The sequence below is a fragment of the Loa loa genome (assembly GCF_000183805.2).
Source record: "Loa loa unplaced genomic scaffold supercont3.49, whole genome shotgun sequence".
Classification (NCBI taxonomy): Eukaryota; Metazoa; Nematoda; class Chromadorea; order Rhabditida; family Onchocercidae; genus Loa; species Loa loa.
In genome coordinates, this window is record NW_018108229.1 from 299,458 (window position 1) to 311,220 (window position 11,763).

Here is an 11,763-nt window from a genome sequence, read left to right on the forward strand (position 1 = left end):
TATATATATATATATATATATATATATATATATATATATATATATATATATATATTAGGTAGATAGAAAGGTATATAGAGAGACAGACAGACAGGTAAATAGACAGATAGAGATTTTTATACTGCTACAAGTTAAACGGGGAAAAAAATGAAAAGACCGGTAAATTTGGAAGGACCACAATCTGCATGACCAAATTTTAACATCACTTTCAACAGGCGATTACAGTGTAATTTTAAAAGAATTTGGTTACCTTGACAAAATCACTGGCAACCATGTGACGGCTGTAAACGCATCAGATGAATTGCTTGTCATTCGTGCCAGTTCCCGAACACCACCACATTTACATAGCGGTCCAACGGGATTTACCTTCCATAATATTAGTTCAGCCTTTCCCGATTCTTCAGTGCCTCGCTTTATGTAATTATAATGACTTGTTGTAAGCACAAGAGGAAGCACCGGATGAGCAATGACCTAAACAGTAAACCAAGTACGGCAATGGAAACAGAAAACGCAAGTGGCCAGGCAAAACAAGGTTCTATAGTACAACTATTAAGACTGTATAATCTTTAATGTCATACTAATAGTGTTGCATAGACCCACCATATAGAAAAATAGAGTCCCACCAAGACTGTTTATTCTGAGTTACATATTCTCATTTCAGGCTACCACATCTCATAACATACAACGCATTCCGTGAGAGCAGTCTCGAGTAAATGCACCTCTTCTACTGTACACCAGTAAGCAAAAAACAATCACCAATCAACACTGCCCGGGCGATCGAACGAGTTAGAAATGAGTTCCACCAATCGGATAATTGAAATTAAAACTCGAAAAAAAAGCTGTGTATAATATTAGCTATGTATACTGGAATCTCAGCTATGTGAAAACCCTTGCAATACTGTGGTACGAACCTGCGAAATTTTGTAACGATGACCACACATTCTTGACGCGTGCAATATATTAACAACCGTATTAAATTTGCTATTATCTTCAAATGTCAAATTCCACAAATTTAAAGATCCGTTGTTATGATGAGTCAGTAAATAGAGCAAATTTGTATTTCGCCGTTCGAATATTTGGGAAACCTCTTAAAAACCATATAAGGGTTAACTACATGAAGGAGGCAAATACAAATAACATGAACATGTTTTCATAGAAAAATCAGCTAGCAGAAAGCCTACCTTCAGAACCATACTTCTCGTTAAATTGTTCATAAAGAAAATCGTGAGGATAATACACACTCAACGAAGGATTCAACGACGTTGCATCTGACAGTGAAAACGCAGATGGGAATCGTGAAGTGAAACTAACGGTGGGTTGTCGTAACGGATCATCAAGCCATTCGACTGTCCTGAAAAACGCAGCAGTTTTCATTCAATTCTTCGGAGAAACTGATCCTCATTTTTTCGTAGAAAGACAGAGAGTTGTTACAAAAAGATTAAAGAAGCAAGTAAGAGAATTTTGAACCTAATTTAAAAAGTAAGTAAAATGTTTACAATTTAGTTTTATATCAACTATGAAAACAACAATATTTTCACCAGGTTAGTAGGCTACCGTCAGCAGGATGTACAGCAAATAAAATGTCAGTAGACTTCGTCCATTCTCGTATAAGGATATTTAGTTTTAAATCCATAGAATCTTTCGATGATGTTTCCTAAAAGTAAAAAAAGATCCTAATTATTCAAGACCTACGTTTTCCTAAATTAAAAAGTATTAAAACATAAGCATTCACCCACATTAGATAAGGCACCGGTTGCATCACTGGAATTACTGACAAGTGTCCCGTCTAAGACCTCAACTTCTTGTCCCGTACAGCAAGCTGATGCCACCTTGGTATCGTTAATATTATGTCCTTTGATAACATGTAGAGACTCAGTCAATAAATTTTGCGACTGCAGCACATTTTCTAAAAAGTAAATTTTTACGTTGTGTAGACTAACAGGCCCTAATCAATAAAGAAACAAAGGAGTACTTTTGAATGAATTTCCAATTTTACTTGGTTTTGTAGAATAATCACTGATCAGAGCTCCCATCATAATTCTTTCAATGCCAGTGTCATAAACAATTCTTTTATTGTTCAACCAGTGAATCATGAAAGGTTTTTGTTCGGCAGAAGTTTCGAGGAACGGAACCAGAAGACAATCTATAATACATAATATTCGAAAAATGTATCGAAAAAAAAATGTTTGAAAATATTCGAAAATTGCAGCAGTATCGCTCATGAATTAACACTCCATATTAGCGGACAATATTCTGAAACAAAAACACACCGTTCTGAGCATTTATAGTGGTGCATAAATAAAATGCAGGACTAGAGTCGGTATACTTCCCTGAAGCAATCTCACATAATGAAGTATTTCTGGAAACAGATGATCGTGTTGGTCGCATTACTTCACCCGCAAGTGCCTTTCTCTCCCTAAAAACAGCGAATCTGAAGACTGGTGTTCAAAATTTTTTGTTTTTTAAATCTACTATTTCATATAGCAAAATAAACCTAGCCAATTCCAGAAAGCCTCAGCATCGCTTACAAGTTAAAGGAATTCAGATTATATTTTTCAACTCACATAATTTTCTTAAGAAAGGCTTTGATTTTTGTTCGAGGACCCCGAAGTGAATGTTTTTTGGAGCAACGTTCTTTTGTGGAACTTTTTTCGATACATATCACCTCCGCCATGTTAATCACAGTTTGGAAATCAAGAGATACAGTTGCAGTTTCCTTCCAAATCCGAACTGTGTTATCTTCACACCAAGTAAGCAAAACATTCTGAACATATTGTCTGCAATAATCATTGAAAATTAATAGTCTCATTTTACAGCAATGAAGATTAAAAAACTGACAAATGAAAATCAGCTGGAGAGTGATAAATAACCGTGACATGTAACGAGGAATTTTTCGCCATTCAAAACCAGCAACTGGTTGGGGGTGTTGTACATAGATAAAACCAAATGAAAGGCCATTTCCATTATTTCCTATATCGCCAGATCCTGAAACAGCTTTTTCCTTCTGAAATATAAGTTATTAACTGATTCCTATTTTAACCGTTAACCATGTTATATTACGATCACATGCAACTTCGCAGAACAAATAATTCCCGCAGAACAGAACAACCACTAAATTACAGGCATAAAAGTCATGAAGGGACCTTAAAAATACTGCGGCTAACACTTGGAATTGTAATAGCTTCCATCCACTTTTTTTTTAGAATTCAATTGTTGGGAACTCTGCAGTGAGAACACCATAGAACGTAAGAGTAGGAATTCAAGCACAAACAAAAAACACAGATCGACCAACATTTACCTTCTCTCTGAAACCATATCTTTACCATACAATCTGAAGTACCACAAGTAGCAAAATAAGCCCCGTCGGGTGAGCTAGCCATAAACTTTGGCTTTGTTGCTAATTTTTGTGACCAAACACAATCCCAAGACGAAACTCCTTCATTTTCAGGTTCATTTTCCTGAAAAAGACTACGTATTCGACAAATATATGTACATCCATAGCCTAAATTAAAACAGCATATGAATGACCTCTTCCACTATTCCGAATGTTACGGTATCCAGTTTAATATCCAGAGCAGCAGAAAGAAGCAAATTCTGATACAGGTGAAGCGCATCACCACAACATATCAACAGTCGCAAGCCTTGCAAACTCCACTGTATCTTATCCACTGTGCACATCAGGGGAAGACTATGTGTTTCAACCCAGTGGTACATGAAACCCTAAAAACATTGTTAAATCCATAATGAGAGGTAAAAGTTGAGGAATTAACGGGGTTTTGGAAGGAAAAACATGAAATTGAAAAAAGCGCCAAACAACTTCAAACTGGAACATAACAATGAAATTTACGTTAATCCCATCTTCGATTCGCGTAATGGGCTCATAAATGCGCACCACACCACTGTAAGTTGCTACAATCTACAATGCAACCATATAATTACATATGATATTGATGAACACAGCGAATGTGGCACTTACTACACAGCTGTTTATACACTGACTTGCTAACCTAATTCAGACAACTTATATCTTGACCAAATTCAACGAAGTTTTTGAGTAATGAAATCATAAAATCATATCTCAATAATCCAAATTCAAATACTTTTGAACAATATTTGATCAAAACTTTGGGCTAAGTGTCGAGAAAAGAAAAAGATGAGGAATAAAAACCTTTCCAGTTTCACAACAAGCAGCCACACATTTCACTAATAATCCTTCAGCACAACTTGCAGGCGTTATAACTTGTACACGCTCGAAGGAGGATGAAAATATCACAACATTCGTACCAACTGCGCAAGCCTGTTGATGGACAAGATACCAAAACATAGCATAACAAGTAAAACAAACATTTATGCTTAATTTGCAGAGAGCAAAATGCAACAAAAAAGCTGACAAACCGTAAAACTAAGATCATCGATCACTCCAACGCTGAAAACCTCATCACCACGGTTAAGCGCTCCAGTCAAAATCTGATGCACATTCATTCAAATAAGCATAATCACCCTGGAAGTGAGGATGAAGAGAACCATAGCGACTTAACTCATTCAAAGTAAAACTTCTTCCGAAGTGGTACATATCAAAATTGCGTTGAAACAAAACTTAGTAGTTCTACTAGTAGACTTCGCAGAAGTTGTAGGAAATGTTTCAATTACCTTGAAAAGCCTTGGCCAATCTAATGTGTACGAGTAATGTTTTTGTAACATGGTTCTTTTGATAATGTTGAAGTTTCAGCAGGAACTTCACCAGCTTACAGTGACATACTAAGAGAAGCAATGGCTTACAATTACAATGTTACACTGTAAAAATGCTTACGTTCTCTGTTGACAGGTGACAAGGCGAATAAGCTCAAAAGTTGGGTATGGTGGTTCTCAACAAACTGGAAAAAAAAGCATCTTTTACAGGGAACCGGAAAACGATTGAAAATGAATGGATATGAACAGGTATGTTTCCAGAAGTCTTGGAAATTCCTAGACGGAAATCATTATTTCCAGATACGAGCATTCAACAACCCGTGTTTACATCTTATCTCTTTTATTTCAATTCCCACACAAAAGGGATATTTTGAACCCTTCCATTCTTTTTATTTACTTCATAACTGTCTGACCCCTTCCTTTCTCCCTTAGCTTGCACACTCAGCATTTCCTGTACCCTTAGAAACAGCAAAGCTACTGTCAGCAAAACTAATTCATCTAGTTCTTGATAGTGTTGGTGACAACAGTTTTTAACGCAAGAAGTTTAGCGACATCGTTTCCACAAAGTGTAGTTGCACTGTGAGGCTTATCTTACAGGGGGTCATTCTGGACCTGATGCGTGGAACAAGCTGGATTGAAGGGTTCTTCGAGGCGATAGAGGGCATATGTTTATCGTCTCCAAAACTTGCCAGTGAGGTATCTGTCGGTAGTAAGACAGAAAGGATTGGGACAACAAGAATATTAGGTCAATTTATTGACCAGATAAAATGTTAAATAACTGATAAAAACATAAAGCGTGGTATATTTTGTTATTCATTATTTCATAACCTTCATTGTGTGGAAGGTATTTTTCAGATAAAGGTATTTTCATTCAAGATCAAAACAGAACATTGATAGTACCATTCAAAATTTCCGCCATCAGCAGGACTAGGTGATTATCTGATAAACAGCAATGTCGTTCAAGCTCATTTATATCACATCACACTGCACACTGATCTCTTAAAACCGTTACTAAGTAAAAGTGGCAAGTGAAGTGTTTTCCCGGGAAGAAAAGCGTTTCTTCCCCATAACTAATCGAAATAGTAGCCCCGTCTTCCACTGCTCCTTCGAGATTGACTCTGCTGCGGCTCACTCTTCCCGCCACATTTCTTCTTGTGTATGTCCACCTTTTACTCTCTCCCTCTCTCTCCCATCTTTTATTTCTTTCCAAATGATCTAGGAATAAACACTAGATTTTTATTTATACAAGTGCTTCACCAGTCCAAATTTTATCCTGTTACTTTTTAAACTGCTGCGCTGGTCTATCTGTTATTCCAAATTGATGAACATTGTCTGCAATTGTTCTGATAGCCACAGGATAATATCCATGGAATAACCTGGATTTTAATATCGACGTAGAACAAAAAAGTAAAATAATTTAGAGCGCGATTACAACTCAGTAAGATGGAAGGCATCGCAAAGAATACTTTGAGTAACCTATTGAAAATGCTTCACTTCAGTGATCAGAACCTTGTATATTATTTCAATCCCTACACCTTTCAAGATACTTCTGCTCTCCTCCATAATGGACAAGAACAATGCAAAACAATCATGTAATTGAGATGTTATAGTACTACGCTGCACTTATCCTCGAAATAGCAATCTACTGGAAGCAGCAAACTCTGTGGTATAGAACTTGAAACTTCTTACACAATTTTTATATACGACACGCTATGGTCAAATTTACCGAACTTTTCTCAGTGTTTAATTATTCATGCCTCACACGAAAAATTCTTTCACTGTGTACAGTTGTATTTTTGAATTCTGAATGAAACAATAAATTCCAGTGACAATGAATGAAAGAGAGCAAATGAAGCGACCTCGCAGTGAGGGTGTATCCAGAAACCTGAAACGAGCAACCCGACCAAGAAAAATGATAGTTACAAGGAGATTCTTGAGAAGGAAGTAAGCATTTTTCATTGTGAATCATTTTTATCTGTCAAAGAGTTTTTGATAAAACCAAAAAATATGTTGCAGTTTATGATTTTTTCAATTATTTCAAGTGCTGAAGCTATTTCGAGAACTTTGCCTTGCGTTTTGCAGAACGAGCATGACCATAGTTTGGAAGTAGAATTATAATAAACACAGCATTAAATATGTAAAAAACGTTGTAGAAACTAAGTGACCGCACTACGATGAGTCCACAGTAAGTTTCTGTCAAGCTCGTCTACATTCACCGTCACTCTTCCGATAATTGCCTTTGACTATTTTATAGTGAAGGGCTCAATAATATGCCTCGACAATACATTAACGCCCATTATACATGGCAGTAAATATGAAGAATTCAAACACACAATGTTGTGGGTCGGAATAATTTTTAATGAGACCTTTTGTGAGACCCGAGCTTTGCTGATGCTTCATTCCTTTGCGTGTGTGTCTTGCGAATTCTTTACTTGTAATATAGGCAGACAGGAAATCGTGCTCAACAAATAGTATGAAGTTGCTTGTTAAATGGGATATTAACTAGAACTTGTTGGCTTTATCTATGGAAATCTCAGTTTCTTTAGCTGTTTACCTTTGCTAAATGGTGCCGGACGAAAAAAAAAAAGACTTCTTGGCGTTTCGGCACCCGGGTCACAGCGTGCTAAAGCATAAAGTGAGGTGTAGCACTTCGTATTATCCATTTCTTATTATTCGGTAAGAAACATTGCTGGAACTCAGCTTTAGACCTACAGAGAAGTAAGTTCAAAATATAAATGTCGCATACAGCGATTTACTGCTTGGAAGATTTGCCATTGTTTTGAATTTTCCAACATTTTTGTTAGGTATAGGTTCTATTTATCGATCGTCTGTTTCAACAGCTAGTATGTCCATCACGCGTCGTGTACCAAATAGTTCTGGAACAGCACAAGTTAGGTGAGGGGTGGAGTTTACGGATTTAGTGCTACTATTGTTATTCGCATCTTTCAAGCTCTTGCGACGGGCACTTTTGAAACGGTCCAAATCTGTGCTGCTCTGAATGCGTCAGTGTGAAATTGGTCGTGCCGGCACCTTCTGAGACATTTTGTAGTTGTCTGTTATGAGGGTGTTGCGTTCAGAGATATGCAAAAATTGAATAGCTGGAGTTGAGGAGTGTTAAGAGATCGTAATAAAGGATTGGCAATTATTTGTTCTTTTTTGTTGTAAGTGGCACCGGAATGTTAAGAGTCGTCATTCACGGCCAATTTGAATTAATTAATGAAACAGTTTGCTGATTAAGGAATGATATGCTTCCTGTCACCGGCTTCCAAATTTATGGTGTTTATGGATATGTCATTTTTAGTTGTGAGCTCGGGTTATTTATAATGTGTTTTATTTGGGGACTTGATCAATGATCATTTTGATAGTTATATCCGAGGGCCGTATCTCTGTAAGTGTTCTGAATTAAATCGTCCAACTATACATAAATTATATAGAAGTCATTACTTAATCTCCTTTCTGGACACAGTAGTAATTTGCCAGGTTGATGTGATTGGAGTGTTTATCGAATGTTCTCTTCAATTCTGTCATGCTCGATTCAGCCTTCGATTTTTATGGTTTCTAAGATAATTTGTATCCGGTTTGCAATGTGCACTGCGGCATTTTGACATTCACTTAGCGTCCGTTTACTACTGATGTTATTTCAAATAATGAAGCTGGCATGCGCTATTGGCGAAATTACGTTTTAGAGTAAATATTCGTCGCTCTCCGTCTACATCCGGCTATCACTCCTTCTTCTCACTATTTTCTGGCATGGTTTCATCCGGTATTCATCTCAGCTTGACTTTTGGGTTGGGTCTTTCAGTACATTCTAAAGCTGAAGACCCTTTATACCAATCGTTTCAGGATCACAAATTCCAGATGACCAGAATCACCTTTGAACGTGCGCGTCATTGATTTGGACTACTATTTGATACAAGGTTTCAAGTTGTTAACACATTTTACCTATTTATTTTCAGAAGGAGAGTTTTTAGAATGACGGCTTCAGGTGGAGATGCGTCATCAGCTAGTGGTGATACTGTTGATCGACCTATGCTGAAAGAAGTTGACCAGTGGATCGAGCAGCTTTACGAGTGTAAACAGCTTACTGAAGCTCAAGTCAAAACATTATGTGATAAGGTAAGCCCAAATGATCAGGACTAGGTGGAGCACACTCGATGAAAAATATTGAATAACTTCGGAATCATAATGCAAAATTTTTTAATTTTTCATACTACATCTTTTCAAAAAATCATTTTGTAACAACACTCAGTGATCAGATACTTAGCTTAAGTGTATCCGGTGATGGCTGCTGCAGTGAAACAAAACTTTTGTATGTTTGGTAACCTTTTAATATGCAGCATGAAATTAGCATTCGCAAACCCAGAGCAGGAGAATATTGCTAATCAACTATTGCAGGCGAAGGAGATTCTGCAGAAGGAATCTAACGTTCAGGAAGTGAAGTGCCCTGTGACTGTTTGTGGTGATGTACATGGGCAATTTCATGACTTGATGGAGCTTTTTAAGATGGGTGGAAAGTCGCCGGACACTAATTATTTATTCATGGGAGATTATGTTGATAGAGGCTATTATTCCGTCGAAACAGTTTCGCTGCTAGTTTGTCTAAAGGTTAATTTTTAGAATACTTGTCAATATTTACTAATTTTTTCGTACTGGTTTTTGCTGAGATGAAGGACTTGATTTCTCTTGTTCCTGGAAGACTAGAAATGTAATGGTTTGGTTTAAAAACTGCAAAGAAAGTTAATATTTTTGAGAATTTTGTGAATCCATGTTTGGTTTGTTTTCCATTTCCTCTACAGGTTTCTCTCTTTTTGTGTTCGATGAAGTACATTTCTTGGAGCAGTGCTTTCATTTCTGACCACATCAATTTTCAATTTTCTTTCTTTTTATCACTAAATTCATCGTAAAACACTTTCCTCATCTATGATTTCCTTATTAAAGGCCTTTTTCAGGTTAGGTACAAGGAACGCGTCACCATTTTGCGTGGGAATCATGAATCTCGACAAATCACGCAGGTTCTCTCGTACCCTTTATTATTTACATGAAGTGTGGTAAAATTTCAGGGCACTACAACACTAATTTTTACAGTGAAATTTTCGTTGAATTGGTGATGTGATTGTCGATTTCACTGACTGACCAAACTTGCATAGTACAGCTTTGTAGCCTAGGGCGATTAACTTTAGAAATTTTCAGTTTTCAGAAGTTGAGTGCTTAGAGACTATTTTTATAAAGTCTGTGATTTGAGATGTTGGAAGTCTACGTTCAAATTTTTCCAGGTGTACGGGTTTTACGACGAATGTCTTCGTAAATATGGCAATTCAAATGTTTGGAAATATTTTACTGATTTGTTTGACTATTTTCCGTTAACGGCTTTGGTGGACGGTCAAATTTTCTGTTTACACGGTGGTCTTTCACCATCAATTGACAGCCTCGACCATATTCGCGCTTTGGATAGACTACAAGAAGTGCCTCATGAAGGTAATAATTTGCATTCACATTAATATTTTCCTTCTGCTACGTTTGACAATTTTTGTTCCAGAATATTTTTTGTTTATTGTACTTCATCTAATATTTGTGTTAGGTCCTATGTGCGATCTATTGTGGTCCGATCCGGATGATCGTGGTGGCTGGGGTATTTCTCCACGTGGAGCAGGATATACGTTTGGTCAGGACATATCGGAAACTTTCAATCATTCTAATGGTCTCACACTTATCTCAAGGGCTCACCAGTTGGTCATGGAGGTATGTTTTCAATTCAGTCAGTTGTCACAAGGTGTGGTTGATGGTGATTTATTAACACTTGACACGAAATATATTCATTATGGGATCGATGGACGAAAGTGCAATTGAAAATTGTGGAAATTTCCTGCTAAACCTTTTTCAACATATATAGGTTGCTCTATGACGATTGTGAAAACTTTGAAGATTTTATCTAGTATGCACTGAGAACCGTTACACTTCCATTGAAGGTACTTATGTTAATAGTTCCTACAGTTATGTTGTTAGTGAACAGTTGCCTTTAGAACTCCGTTAGGATGGTACACTACAGCTTTTGGTTTTGAAAAATGAGTTTGTGAAATGTTTCTGCAACGATTCTTTGTTCATGAAGTAGCTAGTTTATGGTAGACATTGTACTATGTGAGCAAGTCAGCTTTGTTTATAATTACTATTCTAGTTATTTTAAATGTTTTACAGGGTTATAACTGGTGCCATGATCGCAATGTTGTTACCGTTTTCTCAGCTCCCAATTATTGCTATCGGTGCGGAAACCAGGCAGCGATGGTTGAATTGGACGATGAACTTAAATATTCGTTTTTGCAGTTTGATCCAGCTCCTCGTCGTGGAGAACCACATGTGACCAGACGAACCCCTGACTATTTTCTTTGAATTGACAGAAAATCAATCTTTTCGTTACATTAATCTAATGTTCGTGCCGGAGAATGCTTAAACTTTTTTAAATATAGCAGAATCTTATTTATGACAGAACTAGTCACAGGCTGTATTAACGCTTTTTTAAACATTGCAGTTACAGTTGTTAATATTTATTTGTTGCCAAAACCAACATTACAAAAGAGCGTTAATGTGTTTGGTATAGATGCATAAGGATTGATTGATCATTGATTTCTCTAACTGGATTGATGTGAAATTCGTTTTCTTGTTACCATCGTCGTTATCTACTCTTGCACTTTCTAAATTATTCTGCAATGCATACGGATTTTAAAGACTGCCATCTTTGAAGCTCTTGCTGGTACATTTTACTGTAATAGTAGAGTAAACAAATGCAGATATTAGTAGAAAGTTTAGAATTTTTTACTTTATTGTACGAGAACATATAGTTAAGAAAGTCTTATACTTACTAAGTTAAATGTACAAATATCTATATTTCTGAAGTAAACGACCACATTTCGGCTAATAAGTTTATTGTTTGGCCTTGGTCTATCACTTGTGTCCTTCCACCATTTAGATATGAAGTAACCGTTGCTTTATTGTTGTCTAAAATTTCTCATGTTATAGAGCGTAATTATGTTATTGATTCTTGTCACACGTTTATTCACCAAAAGTGGTTTTTTTTCTTTT

The 11,763-nt window shown here is 36.6% G+C and overlaps 3 protein-coding genes across 3 annotated transcripts in view; 2 read left to right on the forward strand and 1 right to left on the reverse strand.

Moving 5' to 3' along the window:
- Positions 1-4,482, reverse strand: part of LOAG_17206 (hypothetical protein) — a gene marked incomplete at both ends in the record, with an annotated part of 19,651 nt that extends 15,169 nt beyond the window's left edge. The window contains 13 exons of the mRNA XM_020449868.1: positions 251-471; positions 912-1,087; positions 1,182-1,351; positions 1,539-1,654; positions 1,737-1,906; positions 1,997-2,143; positions 2,271-2,416; positions 2,565-2,777; positions 2,871-2,985; positions 3,299-3,458; positions 3,529-3,720; positions 4,169-4,297; positions 4,396-4,482. Of these exons, the coding sequence (XP_020306555.1) occupies positions 251-471; positions 912-1,087; positions 1,182-1,351; positions 1,539-1,654; positions 1,737-1,906; positions 1,997-2,143; positions 2,271-2,416; positions 2,565-2,777; positions 2,871-2,985; positions 3,299-3,458; positions 3,529-3,720; positions 4,169-4,297; positions 4,396-4,482 (2,042 nt within the window). The remainder of the gene's footprint in view (positions 1-250; positions 472-911; positions 1,088-1,181; positions 1,352-1,538; positions 1,655-1,736; positions 1,907-1,996; positions 2,144-2,270; positions 2,417-2,564; positions 2,778-2,870; positions 2,986-3,298; positions 3,459-3,528; positions 3,721-4,168; positions 4,298-4,395) is intronic.
- Positions 4,483-4,770: 288 nt separating this feature from the next.
- LOAG_08809 (hypothetical protein) lies at positions 4,771-7,323 on the forward strand (the record flags this gene model as incomplete). The annotated part of the gene is made up of 5 exons (XM_003144339.1): positions 4,771-4,788; positions 4,900-4,938; positions 5,287-5,385; positions 6,300-6,355; positions 7,236-7,323. 5 exons carry the CDS (start codon positions 4,771-4,773, stop codon positions 7,321-7,323), a joined length of 300 nt encoding a protein of 99 aa, XP_003144387.1.
- Positions 7,324-8,637: 1,314 nt separating this feature from the next.
- Positions 8,638-11,194, forward strand: LOAG_08810 (serine/threonine-protein phosphatase PP2A). Its single transcript, XM_003144340.2, has 6 exons — positions 8,638-8,805; positions 9,085-9,294; positions 9,639-9,701; positions 9,963-10,164; positions 10,268-10,428; positions 10,882-11,194. Exons 1-6 carry the CDS (start codon positions 8,662-8,664, stop codon positions 11,071-11,073), a joined length of 972 nt encoding a protein of 323 aa, XP_003144388.1. The 5' UTR covers positions 8,638-8,661; the 3' UTR covers positions 11,074-11,194.
- Positions 11,195-11,763: the final 569 nt, after the last annotated feature.